This window comes from Oncorhynchus keta, chromosome 35, assembly GCF_023373465.1.
Source record: "Oncorhynchus keta strain PuntledgeMale-10-30-2019 chromosome 35, Oket_V2, whole genome shotgun sequence".
Taxonomy (NCBI): Eukaryota; Metazoa; Chordata; class Actinopteri; order Salmoniformes; family Salmonidae; genus Oncorhynchus; species Oncorhynchus keta.
In genome coordinates, this window is record NC_068455.1 from 3265402 (window position 1) to 3288737 (window position 23336).

At 50.2% G+C, this 23336-nt stretch overlaps 1 protein-coding gene and 1 long non-coding RNA gene across 2 annotated transcripts in view; both read left to right on the forward strand.

The window, feature by feature from the left end:
• The window catches only part of alms1 (ALMS1 centrosome and basal body associated protein), a 76574-nt gene extending 54273 nt beyond the window's left edge, over positions 1-22301 (forward strand). The window contains exons 18-29 of the mRNA XM_052495835.1: positions 1363-1482; positions 1609-1728; positions 1789-1848; positions 2215-2390; positions 5871-5979; positions 7878-8090; positions 10585-10744; positions 10884-11037; positions 12019-12184; positions 13659-13716; positions 20199-20298; positions 21994-22301. Coding sequence (XP_052351795.1) covers positions 1363-1482; positions 1609-1728; positions 1789-1848; positions 2215-2390; positions 5871-5979; positions 7878-8090; positions 10585-10744; positions 10884-11037; positions 12019-12184; positions 13659-13716; positions 20199-20298; positions 21994-22038 — 1481 coding nt within the window. The 3' untranslated portion in view covers positions 22039-22301. The remainder of the gene's footprint in view (positions 1-1362; positions 1483-1608; positions 1729-1788; positions 1849-2214; positions 2391-5870; positions 5980-7877; positions 8091-10584; positions 10745-10883; positions 11038-12018; positions 12185-13658; positions 13717-20198; positions 20299-21993) is intronic.
• Positions 9894-10400, forward strand: LOC127915689 (uncharacterized). Its single transcript, XR_008091647.1, has 3 exons — positions 9894-9966; positions 10060-10090; positions 10370-10400. It is a non-coding gene; the product is annotated as an uncharacterized LOC127915689 (long non-coding RNA).
• Positions 22302-23336: the final 1035 nt, after the last annotated feature.

Below are 23336 nucleotides of genomic sequence, written 5' to 3' on the forward strand. Positions count from 1 at the left end.
ACAAGGTGGGTTCAGCAAGGTGGGGCCTTCGGAACTCACAGGGTCAGAGGGCTGAATACACAAGGTGGGTTCAGCAAGGTGAGGGCCCGGAGCTCACAGGGTCAGAGGGCTGAATACACAAGGTGGGTTCAGCAAGGTGAGGGCCTTCTAGCCCACAGGGTCAGAGGGCTGAATACACAAGGTGGGTTCAGCAAGGTGAGGGCCTTCGGGCCCACAGGGTGCTGAATACACAAGGTGGGTTCAGCAAGGTGAGGGCCTTCGGAGCCCACAGGGTCAGAGGGGATCACAAGGTGGGTTCAGCAAGGTGAGGGCCTTGGAGCCCACAGGGTCAGGGCTGAATACACAGGTGGGTTCAGCCAGCCAGGGCCTTCCAGCTCACCTTCGCTGAAGCACTGGTGGGTTCAGCAAGGTGAGCACCTTCGGAGCTCACAGGGTCAGAGGGCTGAATACACAAGGTGGGTTCAGCAAGGTGAGGACCTCGGAGCTCACAGGGTCAGAGGGCTGAATACACAAGGTGGGTTCAGCAAGGTGAGGGCAGCCCCTCACCCAGGGATGAGCGAGAGCTCACAGGGTCAGAGGGCTGAATACACAAGGTGGGTTCAGCAAGGTGAGGGCAGCACTCTGGAGCCCACAGGGTCAGAGGGCTGAATACACAAGGTGGGTTCAGCAAGGTGAGGGCCTTCGGAGCTCACAGGGTCAGAGGGCCCACACAAGGTGGGTTCAGCAAGGTCCCTTCGGAGCCCACAGGGTCAGAGGGCTGAATACACAAGGTGGGTTCAGCAAGGTGAGGGCCTCGGGCTCACAGGGTCAGAGGGCTGAATACACAAGGTGGGTTCAGCAAGGTGAGGGCCTCAGAGCCCACAGGGTCAGAGGGCTGAATACACAAGGTGGGTTCAGCAAGGTGAGGGCCTTCGGAGCCCACAGGGTCAGAGGGCTGAATACACAAGGTGGGTTCAGCAAGGTGAGAGGCCTTCGGAGCTCAGGGTCAGAGGGCTGAATACACAAGGTGGGTTCAGCAAGGTGGGCCTTCGGAACTCACAGGGTCAGAGGGCTGAATACACAAGGTGGGTTCAGCAAGGTGAGGGCCTTCGGAGCCCACAGGGTCAGAGGGCTGAATACACAAGGTGGGTTCAGCAAGGTGAGGGCCTGGGAGCCCACAGGGTCAGAGGGCTGAATACACAAGGTGGGTTCAGCAAGGTGAGGGCCCTCCCAGCCCACAGGGTCAGAGGGCTGAATACACAAGGTGGGTTCAGCAAGGTGAGGGCCTTCGGAGCCCACAGGGTCAGAGGGCTGAATACACAAGGTGGGTTCAGCAAGGTGAGGGCCTTCGGGCCCACAGGGTCAGAGGGCTGAATACACAAGGTGGGTTCAGCAAGGTGAGGGCCTTCGGAGCTCACAGGGTCAGAGGGCTGAATACACAAGGTGGGTTCAGCAAGGTGAGGGCCTTCGGAGCCCACAGGGTCAGAGGGCTGAATACACAAGGTGGGTTCAGCAAGGTGAGGGCCTTCGGAGCTCACAGGGTCAGAGGGCTGAATACACAAGGTGGGTTCCATTAGCAAGGTGAGGGGACCTTCGGAGCTCACAGGGTCAGAGGGCTGAATACACAAGGTGGGTTCAGCAAGGTGAGGGCCTTCGGAGCTCACAGGGTCAGAGGGCTGAATACACAAGGTGGGTTCAGCAAGGTGAGGGCCTTCGGAGCCCACAGGGTCAGAGGGCTGAATACACAAGGTGGGTTCAGCAAGGTGAGGGCCTTCGGAGCCCACAGGGTCAGAGGGTTGAATACACAAGGTGGGTTCAGCAAGGTGAGGGCCTTCGGAGCCCACAGGGTCAGAGGGCTGAATACACAAGGTGGGTTCAGCAAGGTGAGGGCCTTCGGAGCCCACAGGGTCAGAGGGCTGAATACACAAGGTGGGTTCAGCAAGGTGAGGGCCTTCGGAGCCCACAGGGTCAGAGGGCTGAATACACAAGGTGGGTTCAGCAAGGTGAGGGCCTTCGGAGCCCACAGGGTCAGAGGGCTGAATACACAAGGTGGGTTCAGCAAGGTGAGGGCCTTCGGAGCCCACAGGGTCAGAGGGCTGAATACACAAGGTGGGTTCAGCAAGGGTTCTGCTTGAGGTGTACATGTTACTTGGGAACACTTTTCAATTCAACAAGATTTTTAATGAACATTAGCTAACGTTTACGAACTATTCTCCTTTTGTTCAACTCACCGAGGGACCAGCCACAGGACCAGCCACAGGACCAATCACAGGACCAGCCACAGCCTTAGTAAACTGTACAGCACCATCCTCCAGCAGAGACAGAGCAAGGAGCAGAGGAGAGGAAGGCCCAGAGAGACTCCTCATATCCCCCCAGTCCCCTCCGAGTCTACTGGCACTGATAACTCTGTAGTATGTCTACCGTTCTGTTGACTTGTTCTTCTGTCTCTCTCTTCTCCTCTCTCTTCTCTCCATCTCTCTCTTCTCTCCATCTCTCTCTTCTCTCCATCTCTCTTCTCTCTCTCTCTCTTTCTCCTCTCTCTCTTCTCTCCCTCTCTCTCTTCTCTCCATCTCTCTCTTCTCTCTCTCTCTTCTGTCTCCTCTCTCTTTCTCCTCTCTTTCTCCTCTCTCTCTTCTCTCCATCTCTCTCTTCTCTCCATCTCTCTCTTCTCTCCTCTCTCTCTTCTCTCCATCTCTCTCTTCTCTCCATCTCTCTCTTCTCTCCATCTCTCTCTTCTCTCTCTCTCTCTCTTCTCTCCTATCTCTCTCTTCTCTCCTCTCTCTCTCTTCTCTCCATCTCTCTCTTCTCTCCATCTCTCTCTTCACTCTCTCTTCTTTCTCTCTCTCTTTCTCTATCTCTCTCTTCTCTCCATCTCTCTCTCCTCTCTCTCTCTTCTCTCCATCTCTCTCTCTCTCTCTTCTCTCCATCTCTCTCTTCTCTCCATCTCTCTCTTCTCTCCATCTCTCTCTTCTCTCCATCTCTCTCTTTCTCTCTCTCTCTTCTCTCCTCTCCTCTCTCTCTCTCTCTCTCTTCTCTCCCTCTCTCTCTTCTCTCCATCTCTCTCTTCTCTCTCTCTTCTTTCCCTCTCTCTCTTCTCTCCATCTCTCTCCTCTCCCTCTCTCTCCTCTCTCTTCTCTCTCTCTCTTCTCTCCCTCTCTATCCTCTCTCTTCTCTCCATCTCTCTCTCCTCTCTCTTCTCTCCATCTCTCTCTCTCTTCTCTCCATCTCTCTCTTCTCTCTCCTCTCTCTTCTTTCCCTCTCTCTCTTCTCTCCATCTCTCTCTTTCTCTCTCTCTCTCTCTCTCTCTCTCTCTCTTCTCTCCATCTCTCTCTCTCTCTCTCTCTCCTCTCCATCTCTCTCTTCTCTCCTCTCTCTCTTCTCTCCTCTCTCTCTCTCCATCTCTCTCTATCCATCTCTCTCTCTCTCTCTTCTCTCCATCTCTCTTCTCTCCATCTCTCTCCTCTCCTCTCTCTCCTCTCTCTCTCTCCATCTCTCTCTCTCTTCTCTCCTCTCTCTCTCTCTCTCTCTCCATCTCTCTCTTCTCTCTTTTCTCTCCATCTCTCTCTCTTCTCTCCATCTCTCTCTTCTCTCCTATCTCTCTCTTCTCTCCCTCTCTCTTCTCTCCCTCTCTATCCTCTCTCTCTCTCTCTCTCTCTCTATCCTCTCTCTTCTCTCCATCTCTCTCTCCTCTCTCCTCTCTCTCTCTTTCCATCTCTCTCTCTCTTCTCTCCATCTCTCTCTTCTCTCTCTCTTCTCTCCATCTCTCTCTTCTCTCCATCTCTCTCTTCTCTCTCTCTTCTCTCCCTCTCTCTCTCTCTCTCCATCTCTCTCTTCTCTCTCTTCTCTCCCCTCTCTCTCTTCTCTCCATCTCTCTCTTCTCTCCTCTCTCTCTCTCTTCTCTCCATCTCTCTCTTCTCTCTCATCTCTCTTCTCTCCATCTCTCTCTTCTCTCCCTCTCTCTTCTCTCTCTCTTCTCTCTCTCTCTCTTCTCTCTTCTCTCTCTCTCTCTTCTCTCTCTCTCTCTCTCTCTCTCTCTCTCCATCTCTCTCTCTTCTCTCCATCTCTCTCTCTTCTCTCCATCTCTCTCTTCTCTCTCTCTCTCATCTCTCTCTCTCCTCTCTCTCTTCTCTCTCTCTCTCTCTCTCTCTCTCTCTCTCTTCTCTCCATCTCTCTCTTCTCTCTCTCTCTCTTCTCTTCTCTCCATCTCTCTCTCTTCTCTCCATCTCTCTCTTCTCTCCATCTCTCTCATCTCTCTCTCTCTCTCTCCATCTCTCTCTTCTCTCCATCTCTCTTCTCTCCATCTCTCTCTCTCTTCTCTCCATCTCTCTCTTCTCTCCATCTCTCTCTCTCTCTCTCTCTTCTCTCCTCTCTCTCTCTTCTCTCCCTCTCTCTCTCTTCTCTCCATCTCTCTCTTCTCTCTCTCTTCTCTCTCTCTTCTCTCCATCTCTCTCTTCTCTCCATCTCTCTCTCTCTTCTCTCCATCTCTCTCTCTCTTCTCTCCATCTCTCTCTTCTCTCCATCTCTCTTCTCTCCCTCTCTCTCTCTCTTCTCTCCTCTCTCTCTCTCTCTTCTCTCTATCTCTCTCTTCTTCTCTCTCTCTCTCTCTCTCCTCTCTCTCTCTTTCTCCATCTCTCTCCTCTCCATCTCTCTCTTCTCCATCTCTCTCTCTCTCTCTCTCTCTCTCTTCTCTCCATCTCTCTCTTCTCTCTCTCTCTCTCCCTCTCTCTTCTCTCCCTCTCTCTCTCTTCTCTCCCTCTCTCTCTCTTCTCTCCATCTCTCTCTCTTCTCTCCATCTCTCTCTCTCCTCTCTCTCATCTCTCTCTCAATTTCAATTCAAGAACTTTATTGGCATGGGAAACATATGTTATCATTGCCAAAGCAAGTGAAATAGATCATAAACAAAAAGTGAAATGAACAGTAAAAATGAACAGTAAACATTACACTTCCAAAAAAAAGATTTAAAATGTCATATGATGTCTACAGTGTTGTAATGGTCTGCAAATAGTTAAAGTACAAAAGGTAAAATAAGTTAACATAAATATGGGTTTTTATTTACAATGGTGTTTGTTCTTCACTGGTTGCCCTTTTCTTGTGGCAACAGGTCACACATCTGCTGTCTTCTCTTGAGAGCCATGTCTGCCTACGGCGGCCTTTCTCAATAGTGAGGCTATGCTCACTGAGTCTGTACATAGTCAAAGCTTTCCTTAAGTTTGGGTCAGTCACAGTGGTCAGGTATTCTGCCACTGTGTACTCTCTGTTTAGGGCCAAATAGCATTCTAGTTTGCTCTGTTTTTTTGTTTGTTAATTCTTTCCAATCAATGTGTCAAGTAATTATCTTTTTGTTTTCTCATGATTTGGTCTAATTGTGTTGCTGTCCTGGGGCTCTGTGGGGTCTGTTTGTGTACAGAGCCCCAGGACCAGCTTGCCTCTCTCTCTCTCTCTCTCTCTCTCTCTCTCTCTCTCTCTCTCTCTCTCTCTCTCTCTCTCTCCTCCTCTCTCTCTCTCTCTCTCTTCTCTCCATCTCTCTCTTCTCTCTCTCTCTCTCTCTCTCTCTCTCTCTCTCTCTCTCTCTCTCTCTTTCTCTTTCTCTCCTCTCTCTCTTTCTCTCCTCTCTCTCTTCTCTCTCTCTCTTCTCTCCATCTCTCTCTTCTCTCCATCTCTCTCTTCTCTCCATCTCTCTCTTCTCTCCCTCTATCTCCTCTCTCTTCTCCATCTCTCTCTTCTCTCTCTCTTCTCTCCTCCCTCACTCTCCTCTCTGCTCTCTACCCTTTCTGTTATACAACTGTTTGTTTTCAGACCCATCTTTCTCAGGCTCTGTTCTCTACTGTATATTTGAATGATCTATAGTTTTGATACCCATTGATGGGCTCCTGTGTATTGTGGCTCCTCAGATTCCAGCTGACTCTGCATCTTCAACCAGCCCCTACACCCTCCCCTCGCATCGTGGCCCCTCCCACTCCAAGAAGGCAGACAAACATGTCAGGAAAGGCGTACAGGCAGGTCAGTAAACCCCGGTATGTTCTGAAAATAATATGAACAAAAAAGTATTTAGTCAGCCACCAATTATGCAAGTTCTCCCACTTAAAAAGAGAGAGGCCTGTAATTTTCATCATAGGTACACTGACAGACAAATGACAGACAAAATGAGGGGGGAAAAAATCCAGAAAATCACATTGCAAGATTGGTGGCTGACTAAATACTTTTTTTGCCCCACTGTCCACTGAATAATAATATAAATGCAACATGCACCAATTTCACATATGTGACTGAGTTCCAGTTCACACAGTGTATTCAGACCCTTTGACTATTTCCACATTTTGTTACTTTACAGCCACATTCTAAAATGGATTCAATTGTTTAATTCCTCATCAATCTACACACAATAACCCATAATGACATCACAATAACCCATAATCACATCACAATAACCCATAGTGACATCACAATACCCCATAATGACATCACAATACCCCATAGTGACAAAGCAAAAACAGGTTTTTAGAAATTTTTGCAATTTTTGTATGTAAAAATTAAATACATATATTAAATCACATTTACATAAGTATTCAGACCCTTCACTCAGTACTTTGTTGAATAACCTTTGGCAGTGATTACAGCCTTGAGTCTACAGCTTGGCATTCAGGCCAAAGAGTTCTGTTGTACACGTCGATCCAGAGCATCCCAAACATGCTCAATGGGGTGACATGTCTCGTGAGTATGCAGACCCTGGAAGAACTGGGACATTTTCAGCTTCCAGGAATTGTGTACAGATCCTCGCGACATGGGGCTGTGCATTATCATGCTGAAACATGAAGTGATGGTGGTGGATGAATGGCACGACAATGGGCCTCAGGATCTCATCATGGTATCTCTGTGCATTCAAACTGCCATCAATAAAATGCAATTGTGTTTGTTGTCCGTAGTTTATGTCTGCCCCCATACCATAACCCCACCGCCACCATGGGGCACTCTGTTCACAACGTTGACATCAGCGAACCACTTGTCCGCATAACGCCATACACGCTGTCCGCCATGTAGACAGGATGAGATGCCATCTGCTCGGGACAGTTGAAACCGGGATTCATCCGTGAAGAGCTCACTTCTCCAGCGAGGCCAGTGGCCATCGAAGGTGATCATTTTCCCACTGAAGTCGGTTACGACGCCGAACTGCAGTCAGGTCACGACCCCGGTGAGGACGACAAGCACGCAGATGAGCTTCCCTGAGACGGTTTCTGACAGTTAGTGCAGAAATTCTTCAGTTGTGCAAACCCACCATTTCATCAGCTGTCTGGGAGGCTGGTCTCAGACCATCCCACAGTTTCATCAGCTGTCTGGGTGGCTGACCTCAGTTGATCCCGCAGGAGAAGGAGCCGGGAGTGGAGGTCCTGGGCTGGTGTGGTTACACGTGGTCTGCTGTTGTGAGGGCCGGTTGGACGTACTGCCAAATTCTCTAAAACAACATTGGAGGCGGCTTATCATAGAGAAATTTACTTCCAAGCCTCTGGCAACAGATCTGGTGGACATTCCTGCAGTCAGCATGCAAACTGCACATTTTAGAGTGGCTTTTTGTCCCCCAGCACAAGGTGCACCTGTGTAATGATCATGCTGTTTAATCATCTTCTTGATATACCACACCTGTCAGGTGGATGGATTATCTTGGCAAAAGGAGAGATTCTCAATAACAGGGATGTAAACAAATTTGTGCAGAAAAGTTGAAATAAATAAGCTTTTTGTCCATATGGAACATTTCTGGGTTCTTTTATTTCAGCTCATGAAACACGGGACCGACACTTAACATGTTGCGTTTTGATATTTTTTGTTAAGTGTATAAACATTGAGGTGTGGAGGGAGTGCCTCAATCATGGACACTCGAGCATCTCTCACTCTCCTCTCCGCAGGGGACCTGGAGATTGTGAGTAACGGAACACGTCGCCACACCCGAGACGTCGGCACAACGTTCCCCTCGCCAGGCTCAGCCAGGGGTGCCAGGGTGCTCCCCTCCTCACACTCTGGTAGCAAGAGGAGGGGTAGAGCGGGGGACAGGAGCCCTCCTAAAACGCAGAGGAAGAGGAAGATGAGCCAACCCTCTGCCAGGCCCTACTACCCTCAAGGTACGGAGAACTGACATTTTACATTTAAACTCTGGAGCGCCTCCAAATCACTAAAACAATACTAATCCAATATTATTTAAAGGCAGAAACGAGCAACGGGCAGCGGGACTAGCGTCACTATTTGAAGCACCCTCCATTTGTCCTCAGAACAGCCTGAATGTGTCGGGTCGTGGACTCTACAAGGTGTCGAAAGCGTTCCACAGGGATGCTGGCCCATGTTGACTCCAATGCTTCCCACAGTCGTGTCAAGATGTCTGGATGTCCTTTGGGTGGTGGACCATTCTTGATATACAGGAAACTGTTGAGTGTGAAAACCCCAGCAGCGTTGCAGTTCTTGACCCAAACCGGTTCTCCAGGCACCTACTACCAAACCCCGTTTCAAACCGGTGCTCCTCGCACCTACTACCACCTACTACCACCTACTACCACCTACTACCACCTACGACCACCTACTACCACCTACTACCACCTACTACCACCTACTACCACCTACTACCACCTACTACCACCTACTACCACCTACTACCACCTACTACCACCTACTACCACCTACTACCACCTACTACCACCTACTACCACCTACTACCACCTACTACCACCTACTACCACCTACTACCACCTACTACCACCTACTACCACCTACTACCACCTACTACCATCTACTACCACCTACTACCACCTACTACCACCTACCACCACCTACTACCATCTACTACATCTACCCATCTCTACCACCTACTACCACCTACTACCACCTACTACCACCTACTATCTACCATCTACCACCTACTACCACCCTATCTACCACCTACTACCACCTACTACCACCTACTACCACCCTACCATCTACCACCTACTACCACCTACTACCACCTACTACCACCTACTACCACCTACTACCACTACTACCATCTACCACCTACTACCACCTACTACCACCTACTACCACCTACCATCTACTACCACCTACTACCACCTACGACCACCTACTACCACCTACTACCGCCTACTACCACCTTCTACCACCTACTACCACCATCTACCACCTACTACCACCTACTACCATCTACCACCTACTACCACCTACTACCACCTACTACCACCTACTACCATCTACCACCTACTACCACCTACTACCACCTACTACCACCTACTACCATACCCCGTTCAAAGGCACAAATCTTTTGTCTTCCCCGTTCACCCTCTGAATGACACACAGACACAATCCATGTCTCAATTGTCTCAAGGTTCAAAAAGCCTACTTTATTAACCCGTCTCCTCCCCTTCATCTACATGTCTCCTCCTCTTCATCAACACTGATTGAAGTGGATGTAACAGGTGACATCAATTAGGAATCATAGCTTTCACCTGGATTGACCTGGTCAGTGTATGTCATGGAAAGAGTAGGTGTTCTTAATGTTTTGTAGACTCGGTGTATATCTCCATGTATCGCTGTCTGATAAGAAGTGACTGCAGTTCTATCAACCTTATTGTTAGTGTCCGCCCTGAGATTGGAAGGTTATGAGTTCAATCCCTGGACGAGTCATACCACAGACCTGATGGGTCTCTGTTTGGCACTCAGCAGTAAGGAGATAGTTTAGGGCACTCTGCATTTTTTTTTTTTTTTTTTTTTTTACCTTTATTTTACCAGGCAAGTCAGTTAAGAACAAATTCTTATTTTCAATGACGGCCTGGGAACAGTGGGTTAACTGCCTGTTCAGGGGCAGAACGACAGGGGGGTTTGAACTCGCAACCTTCCGGTTACTAGTCCAACGCTCTAACCACTAGGCTACGCTGCCGCCCCGGCATTAAGGAGATAGTTTAGGGCACTCGGCATAGCTTTCACCTGGTGAAATGTCATGGCATTAAGGAGATAGTGCGTCTTCCTGTCTGTTTCCTACTTCCAGGTGTGTCTTCCTGTCTGTTTCCTACTTCCAGGTGTCTCGTCATGTCTGTTTCCTACTTCCAGGTGTGTCTTCCTGTCTGTTTCCTACTTCCAGGTGTGTCGTCATGTCTGTTTCCTACTTCCAGGTGTGTCGTCATGTCTGTTTCCTACTTCCAGGTGTCTCTTCCTGTCTGTTTCCTTCTTCCAGGTGTGTCGTCATGTCTGTTTCCTTCTTCCAGGTGTCTCTTCCTGTCTGTTTCCTTCTTCCAGGTGTGTCGTCATGTCTGTTTCCTACTTCCAGGTGTGTCGTCATGTCTGTTTCCTACTTCCAGGTGTGTCTTCCTGTCTGTTTCCTTCTTCCAGGTGTGTCGTCATGTCTGTTTCCTACTTCCAGGTGTCTCGTCATGTCTGTTTCCTACTTCCAGGTGTCTCTTCCTGTCTTTCCTACTTCCAGGTGTGTCGTCATGTCTGTTTCCTACTTCCAGGTGTCTCGTCATGTCTGTTTCCTACTTCCAGGTGTCTCTTCCTGTCTGTTTCCTACTTCCAGGTGTCTCTTCCTGTCTGTTTCCTACTTCCAGGTGTGTCGTCATGTCTGTTTCCTACTTCCAGGTGTATCATGGTACATCCCTGCTGAGGACCTGAGATCTGAGGGCAGGAAGGAGAACAAGCCAGAGCAGCAGCCTCCCCAGGGCCCGGCCTGGTTTGAACCCTACAGCAGAACCACCCGGCCCTGGAGAGAACCACTCAGACAGAGACAAATACAGGACAGGTCTGTCTGTCTAATCCATCTTAATCTACTATTTGTTTAAAAATGTATTATTTTTTAAAAATCTTTCTTATTTTTTTTATTATTCTATTGTGTAGTTTAAGAACTTTGTGGTTATAAGAACTGTGCTGTGATTTGTCAGGGAAAGACTGACAGACAGACTACAGACCAATCAGCTGGAGGCTGACCGCGACAGACCCAGTGAGAGGCAGCACACCAAGCACAGCATCATCACCCCTCCTGGGCCTGAACCCACTGGCAACGCCCCCGCCGCCCTGGTCCGCATCTCTCTCCAGGTCTGGGTCACTACTCTGTGTTTCGCTGTGTCTGTTGCCTACTCTGTGTCTGTTGCCCGTGCTGTGTCTGTTGCCTGCTCTGTGTCTGTTGCCTACTCTGTGTCTGTTACCTACTCTGTGTCTGTTGCTGTGTCTGTTGCCTACTCTGTGTCTGTTGCCTACTCTGTGTCTGTTGCCTACTCTGTGTCTGTTGCCTACTCTGTGTCTGTTGCCTACTCTGTGTCTGTTGCCTACTCTGTGTCTGTTGCCTACTCTGTGTCTGTTGCCTACTCTGTGTCTGTTGCCTACTCTGTGTCTGTTGCCTACTCTGTGTCTGTTACCTACTCTGTGTCTGTTGCCTGCTCTGTCTGTTGCCTACTCTGTGTCTGTTGCCTACTCTGTGTCTGTGTCTGTTGCCTACTTTGTGTCTGTGCCTACTCTGTGTCTGTTCTGTGTCTGTTGCCTACTCTGTGTCTGTTGCCTGCTACTTTGTGTCTGTGTCTGTCTGCCTACTCTGTGTCTGTTGCCTCTGTGTCTGTTGCCTACTCTGTGTCTGTTGCCTACTCTGTGTCTGTTGCCTACTCTGTGTCTGTTGCCTACTCTGTCTGTTACCTACTCTGTGTCTGTTGCCTACTCTGTGTCTGTTGCCTACTCTGTGTCTGTTGCCTACTGTGTCTGTTGCCTACTCTGTGTCTGTTGCCTACTCTGTGTCTGTTGCCTACTGTGTCTGTTGCCTACTCTGTGTCTGTTGCCTACTCTGTCTGTCTGTTGCCTACTCTGTGTCTGTTGCCTACTCTGTGTCTGTTGCCTACTCTGTGTCTGTTGCCTACTCTGTGTCTGTTGCCTACTCTGTGTCTGTTGCCTACTCTGTGTCTGTTGCCTACTCTGTCAAAGGTCTGTGTCAAACTACTCTGTGTCTGTTCCTCTTCAACACTGTTGCCTACTCTGTGTCTGTTGCCCGATCTAAAACCTGTTCTGTTGCCGTCTGTTGTACTCCTGTAGGAGGCTCTGGAGCTGCGTCGGCCAGAGTTTGTGTCTCGGTCTCGGGAGAGGGTGAAGCGTCTGGTGCTGCAGGTAGAGGAGAGGAAGCTGCAGGTCGTCTTCAGCAGAGAGAGAAACGAGCTCTTCAACCAACCCAGAAGACCAGGGAGACTGTCCCAACCCGCAGGTACCAACCCTCCCCTAGTTTCCCAACCCGCAGGTACCAACCCTCCCCTTGTCTCCCAACCCGCAGGTACCAAGCCTCCCCTAGTCTCCCAACCTGCAGGTACCAACCCTCCCCCTAGTCTCCCAACCTGCAGGTACCAACCCCCCCCTCCCTTGTCTCCCAACCCGCAGGTAGTCTCCCCAACCCTCCTCCCCTAGTCTCCCAACCCGCAGGTACCAACCCCTCCCCTAGTCTCCCAACCCGCAGGTACCAACCCCTCCCCTAGTCTCCCAACCCGCAGGTACCAAGTCTCCCTCCCCTAGTCTCCCCAACCTGCAGGTACCAACCCCTCCCCCTAGTCTCCCAACCCGCAGATACCAACCCTCCCCTAGTCTCCCAACCTGCAGGTACCAACCCTCCCCTAGTCTCCCAACCCGCAGGTACCAACCCTCCCCTAGTCTCCCAACCCGCAGGTACCAACCCTCACCCTAGTCTCCCAACCTGCAGGTACCAACCTCCCCCTCCCCTAGTCTCCCAACCCGCAGGTACCAACCCTCCCCTTCCCAACCCGCAGTACCAACCCCTCCCTAACTCCCAACCCGCAGGTACCAACCCTCCCCTAGTCTCCCAACCCGCAGGTACCTCCCCCCTCCCCCTAGTCTCCCAACCCGCAGGTACCAACCCTCCCCCTAGTCTCCCAACCCGCAGGTACCAACCCTCCCCTAGTCTCCCAACCCGCAGGTACCAACCCTCCCCTAGTCTCCCAACCTGCAGGTACCAACCCTTCCCCTAGTCTCCCAACCCGCAGGTACCAACCCTCCCCTAGTCTCCCAACCCGCAGGTACCAACCCTCCCCTAGTCTCCCAACCCGCAGGTACCAACCCCCCCCCTAGTCTCCCAACCCGCAGGTACCAACCCTCCCCTAGTCTCCCAACCCGCAGGTACCAACCCTCCCCCTAGTCTCCCAACCTGCAGGTACCAAGCCTCCCCTAGTCTCCCAACCCGCAGATACCAACCCTCACCCTAGTCTCCCAACCTGCAAGTACCAACCCTCCCCCTAGTCTCCCAACCTGCAGGTACCAACCCTCCCCCTAGTCTCCCAACCTGCAGGTACCAACCCTCCCCTAGTCTCCCAACCCGCAGGTACCAACCCTCCCCTAGTCTCCCAACCCCTCCCCTAGTCTCCCAACCCGCAGGTACCAACCCTCCCCTAGTCTCCCAACCCGCAGGTACCAACCCTCCCCTAGTCTCCCAACCCGCAGGTACCAACCCTCCCCTAGTCTCCCAACCCGCAGGTACCAACCCTCCCCCTAGTCTCCCAACCCGCAGATACCAACCCTCCCCCTAGTCTCCCAACCCGCAGGTACCAACCCTCACCCTAGTCTCCCAACCCGCAGGTACCAAGCCTCCGCCTAGTCTCCCAACCTGCAGATGCAACAACTTAACAGAATAGGTTTGTTAAACCTGTCTGATTCGTACCGTCTTCTCTCCCAAGGCACAGCGGTGTTTCAAGGAGCCGTTCCCAAGAAGGAGATGGTGCAACGATCTAAACAGTAAGCCTGGATCGATGACTACTTTAATCACCTCCTGCTTTTTAGCATTAAACATTTGTGCTTTTCATTTTGAATGAGGATGTCTCTCATGTGAATCATTAACAAGTGGAAATACATGCAGGTTATTTTCCATAAACTTATTACATTGTGGTTGTTTACCCTCCCGTAACTCCTCCCCTCTTCTGTTTCCCTCCCGTAACCCCTCCCCTCTCTGCTGTTCCCCTCTCGTAACTCCTCCCCTCTTCTGTTTCCCTCCCGTAACTCCTCCCCTCTTCTGTTTCACTCTCGTAACTCCTCCCCTCTTCTGTTCCCCCTGCTAACCCCTCCCTCTAACCCCAACCCTCCTGTTCCCCTCTGTAACCCCAACCCTCTGCTGTTCCCTCTCGTAACCCTCTGCCTCGTAAACCCCTCTGCTGTTCCCCTCTCTGCTGTTCCCCCCTAACCCCTCCCCCTCCCCTCTGCTGTTCCCCTCTCGTAACCCCTCCCCTCTCTGCTGTTCCCCTCTCGTAACCCCTCCCCCCTGTTCCCTCTGCTGTTCCCCTCTCGTAACCCCTCCCCTCTGCTGTTAACCCCCCCTCTGCTGTTCCCCTCTCGTAACCCCAACCCTCTCTGCTGTTCCCCTCTCGTAACCCCTCCCCTCTGCTGTTCCCTCTCGTAACCCCACCCATCTCTTCTGTTCCCCTCTTCTAACCCATCCCCTCTGCTGTTCCCCTCTCGTAACCCCTCCCCTCTGCTGTTCCCCTCTCGTAACCCCTCCCCCTCTGCTGTAACCCCTCCCCCCTCCCCTCTCTGCTGTTCCCCTCTCGTAACCCCTCCCCTCTGCTGTTTCCCCCTCCCCTCCCCTCTGCTGTTCCCCTCTCTCTGTTAACCCCGTAACCTCTCTGCTGTAACCCTCCCCTGCTCCTTGTAACCCCTCCCCTCTGCTGTTCCCCTCTCGTAACCCCTGCTGTTTCCCTCTGTAACCCCTCCCCCCTCTGTTCCCCTCTCGTAACCCCTCCCCTCTGCTGTTCCCCTCTCGTAACCCCTCCCTCTGCTGTTCCCCTCTCTCTAACCCCCCCTGCCCCTCTGCTGTTCCCCTCTCGTAACCCCTCCCCTCTGCTGTTCCCCTCTCGTAACCCCCCCCTCTGCTGTTCCCCTCTCGTAACCCCTCCCCTCTGCTGTTCCCCTCTCGTAACCCCTCCCCTCTGCTGTTCCCCTCTCGTAACCCCTCCCCCCTCTGCTGTTCCCCTCTCGTAACCCCTCCCCTCCTTCTGTTTCCCTCTCGTACCCCCCCCCCTCTGCTGTTCCCTCTCGTAACCCCTCCACTCTGCTGTTCCCCTCTCGGTAACCCCTCCCTCTGCTGTTCCCTCTCGTAACCCCTCCCCTCTGCTGTTCCCCTCCTAACCCCCTCTGCTGTTCCCCTCTCGTAACCCCTCCCCTCTGCTGTTCCCCCCTAACCCCCCCCCTCTGCTGTTCCCCTCTCGTAACCCCCCTGCTGTTCCCCTCTGTAACCCTACCCCTCTGCTGTTCAGACCCCTCCCCTCAGCTGTTCCCTCCTCTAACTCAACCCCTCCCTCTGCTGTTCCCCTCTCTGCTGGGGGCCAGGAGGAGGAGGTAGGTTCCCCAAAACATTGCTGTTCCCCCCTAACCCCTCCCCTCTGCTGCTGTCAGACTGCTGGGCAGGAACCCCTCCCCTCTGCTGTTCCCCTCTCGTAACCCCTCCCCCTCTGCTGTTCCCTCTCATAACCCCTCCCTCTTCTGGTAACCCCTCCCCTCTCGTAACCCCAACTCTGCTGTTCCCCTCTCGTAACCCCTCCCCTCTGCTGGGGGCCTCTCGTAAGGTAACCCCTCCCCTCTGCTGGACCCCTCCCCTCTGGTACCCCTCCCCTCTGCTGTTCATAACCCCTCCATCTGCTGATAACCCCAACCCTCTCCCCCTGTGCTGTCAGACCCCTCTGCTGGTAACCCCTCCCCTCAGGGCAGGAACAGGAAGCAGGCTCTAACAACAGGGGGCCAGGAGGAGGAGGCAGGTTACAAAACATTGATAACCTCTAACCCCCTGTGCTGTCAGACAGGGCAGGAACAGGAAGCAGACACTAATAACACTGAGGTCAGGAACAGGAAGCAGGCTCTAACAACAGGGGGGCCAGGAGGAGGAGGTAGGTTACAAAACATTGATAACCCTAACCCCCTGTGCTGTCAGACAGGGCAGGAACAGGAAGCAGACACTAATAACACTGAGACCAGACAGGAGGGACACAACTGACACTTAACTTCTTGCGTCGAGCCATCCCGGATCCGGGATCGTGAATACAGCCTCAATCTCATTACCATAACGCAACGTTAACTATTCATGAAAATCGCAAATGAAATGAAATCAATATGCTAGCTCTCAAGCTTAGCCTTTTGTTAACAACACTGTCGTCTCAGATTTTCAAAAATATGCTTCTCAACCATTGCAAAACTAGCATTTGTGTAACCGTATTTATAGCTATTGATAGCTAGCATTAGCATTTAGAGTTAGCATTCAGCAGGCAACATTTTCACAAAAACCAGAAAAGCATTCAAATAAAATAATTTACCTTTGAAGAACTTCGGATGTTTTCAATGAGGAGACTCTCAGTTAGATAGCAAATGTTCAGTTTTTCCTGAAAGATTATTTGTGCAGGAGAAATCGGTCCGTTTTCTGCGTCATGTTTGGCTACCAAAAAAAAACCGAAAATTAATTTGTCAAAACGCCAAACTTTTTTCCAAATTAACTCCATAATATCGACTGAAACATGGTAAACGTTGTTTATAATCAATCCTCAACGTGTTTTTCACACATCTCTTCGATGATATATCGTTCGTGGAAGTGTGCTTTCCCCTCTGAATCCCATGGGAAAATGCCTGCAGCTGAAGATTACGCACCAATTTAGACAAAGGACACTGGGCGGACCCCTGGCAAATGTAGTCTCTTATGGCCAATCTTCCAATGATATGCCTACAATTACGTCACAATGCTGCAGACACCTTGGACGAACGGCAGAGAGCTTAGGCTCGTTCATGGCACATTCACAGCCATATAAGGAGACGATGGAAAACAGAGCCTCAAATTCTGCTCATTTCCTGTTTGAGGTTTCATCTTGGTTTCGCCTGTAACATGAGTTCTGGGGCACTCACAGATAATATCTTTGCAGTTTTGAAAACGTCAGTGTTTTCTTTCCAAAGCTGCCAATTATATGCATAGTCGAGCATCTTTTCGTGACAAAATATTGCGCTTAAAACGGGCACGTTTTTTTATCCAATAATGAAATAGCGCCCCCATAGGTTGAAGAGGTTAAACCAACTATCCAAAACCTAAAACTGACCCTTTACCTAAACCTAATTGAGATATGTTCTGGGGTGTCATGCGTGTCCTTATATGAGGAGGTAAGTCACAGGTCAGACAGCATGGATCACCCTGGTTCAAAAAGCCGCTTCACCAGCAATGTGTCTTGTGTCCGTCTTATCCTGCAATGGGTTAACCAGGAGCCTATCCGTAAAGGTTTCCCCAATGGTCTCCCTGACTCGTCAGGCTTCTGCCACCAGGCTTCTGCCACCAGGCTTCTGTCATCATGCTTCTGCCACCAGGCTTCTGCCACCAGGCTTCTGCCACCAGGCTTCTGTCATCATGCTTCTGCCACCAGGCTTCTGCCACCAGGTTTCTGTCACCAGGCTTCTGTCACCAGGCTTCTGTCATCATGCTTCTGCCACCAGGCTTCTGTCACCAGGCTTCTGTCATCAGGCTTCTGTCACCAGGCTTCTGTCACCAGGCTTCTGTCACCAGGCTTCTGTCACCAGGCTTCTGCCACCAGGCTTCTGTCACCAGGCTTCTGTCATCATGCTTCTGCCACCAGGCTTCTGCCACCAGGCTTCTGCCACCAGGCTTCTGCCACCAGGCTTCTGTCATCATGCTTCTGCCACCAGGCTTCTGCCACCAGGCTTCTGCCACCAGGCTTCTGCCACCAGGCTTCTGTCATCAGGCTTCTGTCATCATGCTTCTGCCATCAGGCTTCTGCCACCAGGCTTCTGCCACCAGGCTTCTGTAATCAGGCTTCTGCCACCAGGCTTCTGTCATCAGGCTTCTGCCACCAGGCTTCTGCCACCAGGCTTCTGCCATCAGGCTTCTGCCACCAGGCTTCTGTAATCAGGCTTCTGCCACCAGGCTTCTGTCATCAGGCTTCTGCCACCAGGCTTCTGCCATCAGGCTTCTGCCACCAGGCTTCTGCCATCAGGCTTCTGCCACCAGGCTTCTGCCACCAGGCTTCTGTCATCAGGCTTCTGCCACCAGGCTTCTTCCACCAGGCTTCTGCCATCAGGCTTCTGCCATCAGGCTTCTGTAATCAGGCTTCTGCCACCAGGCTTCTGTAATCAGGCTTCTGCCACCAGGCTTCTGCCATCAGGCTTCTGCCACCAGGCTTCTGTAATCAGGCTTCTGCCACCAGGCTTCTGTAATCAGGCTTCTGCCACCAGGCTTCTGTCATCAGGCTTCTGCCACCAGGCTTCTGCCATCAGGCTTCTGCCACCAGGCTTCTGTAATCAGGCTTCTGCCACCAGGCTTCTGTCATCATGCTTCTGCCACCAGGCTTCTGTCACCAGGCTTCTGCCACCAGGCTTCTGTCATCAGGCTTCTGCCACCAGGCTTCTGTCATCATGCTTCTGCCACCAGGCTTCTGTCATCATGCTTCTGCCACCAGGCTTCTGTCATCATGCTTCTGCCACCAGGCTTCTGTAATCAGGCTTCTGCCACCAGGCTTCTGTAATCAGGCTTCTGCCACCAGGCTTCTGTAATCAGGCTTCTGCCACCAGGCTTTTCATCATTTCTGAATCACCAGGCTTCTGTAATCAGGCTTCTGCCACCAGGCTTCTGTAATCAGGCTTCTGCCACCAGGCTTCTGTAATCAGGCTTCTGCCACCAGGCTTCTGTAATCAGGCTTCTGCCACCAGGCTTCTGTCATCATGCTTCTGCCACCAGGCTTCTGTCACCAGGCTTCTGAACTGTCATCAGGCTTCTGCCACCAGGCTTCTGCTAATCAGGCTTCTGACCAGGCTTCTGTCATCATGCTTCTGCCACCAGGCTTCTGTCACCAGGCTTCTGCCACCAGGCTTCTGTCATCAGGCTTCTGCCACCAGGCTTCTGTAATCAGGCTTCTGCCACCAGGCTTCTGTCATCATGCTTCTGCCACCAGGCTTCTGTCACCAGGCTTCTGCCACCAGGCTTCTGTCATCATGCTTCTGCCACCAGGCTTCTGTCACCAGGCTTCTGCCACCAGGCTTCTGTCATCATGCTTCTGCCACCAGGCTTCTGTCACCAGGCTTCTGTCATCATGCTTCTGCCACCAGGCTTCTGCCACCAGGCTTCTGTCACCAGGCTTCTGCCACCAGGCTTCTGCCACCAGGCTTCTGTCATCAGGCTTCTGCATTATTCACTCCCCAAATACAGTTGTGCCAAGCTTGTAGCATCATACCCAAGAAGAGTTGAGTCTGTAATCGCTGCCAAAGGTGTTTCAACAAAGTACTGAGTAAAGGGTCTGAATACTTATGTAAATGTGATATTTCAGGTTTTTTTATGCATTTGCAAAATATTTTTTTAATCCATTTTAGAATAAATCTGTAACGTGACAAAACATAGAAAAAGTCAAGAGGTCTAAATGCTTTCAGAATAAACTGTATAGTGCTACTGCTAGCGCTAATGAACTGTATAGTGGTACTGCTAGCGCTAATGAACTGTATAGTGCTACTGCTAGCGCTAATGAACTGTATAGTGCTACTGCTAGCGCTAATGAACTGTATAGTGCTACTGCTAGCGCTAATGAACTGTATAGTGGTACTGCTAGCGCTAATGAACTGTATAGTGCTACTGCTAGCGCTAATGAACTGTATAGTGCTACTGCTAGCGCTAATGAACTGTATAGACTGAGACTCTGCGCTAAGACTCTGCGCTAAGACTCGGCCCTGACTTAGCCCTTCCTCAGCCCTGACTTAGCCCTGGATTAGCCCTGACTCAGCCCTGCCTTAGCCCTGGCTCAGCCCTGCCTTAGCCCTGACTCAGCCCTGCCTCAGCCCTGCCTCTGCCCTGTCTCTGCCCTGCCTCAGCCCTGCCTTAGCCCTGGCTCAGCCCTGCCTCAGCCCTGCCTTAGCCCTGACTTAGCCCTGGCTCAGCCCTGACTTAGCCCTGACTTAGCCCTTCCTCAGCCCTGACTTAGCCCTGGATTAGCCCTGACTCAGCCCTGCCTTAGCCCTGGCTCAGCCCTGCCTTAGCCCTGACTTAGCCTTTCCTTAGGTTTGTTAAAATAGAGCCCACGGAGTGCTGCTGGAAAAATCAAGAGTTGCTGCTGGTCAGAATACAGTTATAATATACTGGACAACCTAATGATTCATACTCATGATTATATCTGGAAAGGTAATGTTTATCTATCTCACCGTATCTCCCCTCTCATCTCTCTCTCCCCTGTCACCCCCCCCTCCTCTCTCCCCATCAGGATGTATGAGCAGCTGCCAGAGGTGCAGAAGAGGAGAGAGGAGGAGAAGAGGAGAGAGGAGTACCGCTCTTACAGACTTAACGCTCAGCTCTACAACAAGGTAGTAGTTCAAACCCACAACTCTACCGCATGGGTCCTGGTCTACAGTAGTGTACTATATAGGGTCCTGGTCTACAGTAGTGTACTATATAGGGTCCTGGTCTACAGTAGTGTTCTATATAGGGTCCTGGTCTACAGTAGTGTTCTATATAGGGTCCTGGTCTACAGTAGTGTTCTATATAGGGTCCTGGTCTACAGTAGTGTTCTATATAGGGAATAGGGTCCTGGTCAACAGTAGTGTTCTATATAGGGAATAGGGTCCTGGTCTACAGTAGTGTTCTATATAGGGAATAGGGCCCTGGTCAACAGTAGTGTTCTATATAGGGAATAGGGTCCTGGTCTACAGTAGTGTTCTATATAGGGAATAGGACTCTGGTCTACAGTAGTGTTCTATATAGGGAATAGGACTCTGGTCAACAGTAGTGTTCTATATAGGGTCCTGGTCTACAGTAGTGTTCTATATAGGGAATAGGGCCCTGGTCTACAGTAGTGTTCTATATAGGGAATAGGACTCTGGTCAACAGTAGTGTTCTATATAGGGTCCTGGTCTACAGTAGTGTACTATATAGGGAATAGTGTCCTGGACTACAGGACAGCAGTGTTAGTATATTGTTTGTTTTGAATTTAATATTATGTACTTATTATGTATACATGTAAACAAGTATAGAATGTATTTTACATTCTTTAGGAACTTCCTCAGTGTGAATGAATCAACCGTAGTGAATGAATCAACTGTAGTGAATGAATCAACCGTTTTGAATGAATCAACTGTAGTGAATGAATCAACCGTAGTGAATGAATCAACCGTAGTGAATGAATCAACCGTAGTGAATGAATCAACCGTAGTGAATGAATCAGCCGTTTTGAATGAATCAACTGTAGTGAATGAATCAACTGTAGTGAATGAATCAGCCGTAGTGAATGAATCAACCGTAGTGAATGAATCAGCCGTAGTGAATGAATCAGCCGTTTTGAATGAATCAACTGTAGTGAATGAATCAACCGTAGTGAATGAATCAACCGTAGTGAATGAATCAACTGTAGTGAATGAATCAACTGTAGTGAATGAATCAACTGTAGTGAATGAATCAACTGTAGTGAATGAATCAACTGTAGTGAATGAATCAACTGTAGTGAATGAATCAGCCGTAGTGAATGAATCAACCGTAGTGAATGAATCAACCGTAGTGAATGAATCAACTGTAGTGAATGAATCAGCCGTAGTGAATGAATCAACCGTAGTGAATGAATCAACCGTAGTGAATGAATCAGCCGTAGTGAATGAATCAACCGTAGTGAATGAATCAACCGTAGTGAATGAATCAGCCGTAGTGAATGAATCAACTGTAGTGAATGAATCAACTGTAGTGAATGAATCAACTGTAGTGAATGAATCAACCGTAGTGAATGAATCAGCCGTAGTGAATGAATCAACGTAGTGAATGAATCAACCGTAGTGAATGAATCAGCCGTAGTGAATGAATCAACCGTAGTGAATGAATCAACCGTAGTGAATGAATCAACTGTAGTGAATGAATCAACTGTAGTGAATGAATCAACCGTAGTGAATGAATCAACCGTAGTGAATGAATCAACCGTAGTGAATGAATCAACTGTAGTGAATGAATCAACTGTTGTAAATGAATCAACTGTTGTAAATGAATCAACCGTAGTAAATGAATCCTTTGTGTTGCAGAGAATCACCAACAGAGTCCTGGGCAGACAAACACCCTGGCAGTGAGCGCCTAGGAGGACGTTTACACTTGATTCCGTGTGCTGTGGAATAAAATACAATGTAGTTCAATTGTTTACATTTTTTTTTACGTTTTATTCCGATCTGCTGCAAGCTTCCATTTTCTTCACCTTTTATAACACATTATGAAGTGAAAAGTAAATCATTTGTCTGTTTCTAAAGAGACAGGGTCATAATTGGTGTGTATTTAAATACTTATTAATATAGTTTTTTTTATGAGGAAAATATAAATAAACATGCTTTCTACACTCTGCTGTCTGTTTGTCCCAACCTTGTGTTAGGCAGAAAGCACAATACAAAACAGTATTCTCCCGCAAGGAAATCAATATGTCAGAATAGATACAAAGTGGAGTCTCAATTCAAACGGCTCAGACACGAGACGTATGTTGGCGGGTGTTATGACTGGCCTGTTCGGGTCAGGTTACCGCGGACCACAGTCCTACAGAGATATTTGTTTGTGACACCTCACGTGTGTAAATCTTAAGGCAGCAGACAAAATCCAGGGTCTAAAGACATTACAAAAAGAAAACCAGCCCCGTTGCTTCCGGATAAGCTAAACACCTTCTTCACCCGCTTTGAGGGTAACTCGGGGCCAATGACGCAGCCCTCTACCAAGGACTGTGGTCTTTCCTTCTCCGTGGGCGACGTGAGTAAGACATTTAAGCGTGTTAACCCTCGCAAGGCTGCTGGTCCAGACAGCATCCCTAGCGCGTCCTCAGATCATGTGGAGACCAGCTAGCTGGAGTATTTACAGACATATTCAATCTCCCTAGCTCAGTCTGCTGTCCACACATGCTTCAAGATGGCCACCATTGTTTCTGTACCCAAGAAGGCAGAGGAACTGAACTAAATGACTATCACTCACTTCTGTCATCATGAAATGCTTTGAGAGACTAGTCAAAGATCATATCACCTCCACCCTACCTGATACCCAAGACCCACTTCAATTTGCTTACCGCCCCAAAAGGTCCACAGAGGATGCAATCACCATCACACTGCCCTATCCCATCTGGACAAGGGGAATACCTACTTAAGAATGCTGTTCATCGACGACAGCTCAGCCTTCAACACCCATAGTACCCTCCAAGCTCATCATTAAGCTCGAGGCCCTGGGTCTCAACCCCGCCCTGTGCAACTGGGTCCTGGACTTTCCGATGGGCCGCCCCCAGGTGGTGAAGGTAGGAAACAACACCTCCACTTCGCTGATCCTCAACACTTGGGCCCCACAAGCCATCATATCGGTTTGGTCCGCTAGGGACTTTTTCTTTGTATCGTGTTAGTAAGCA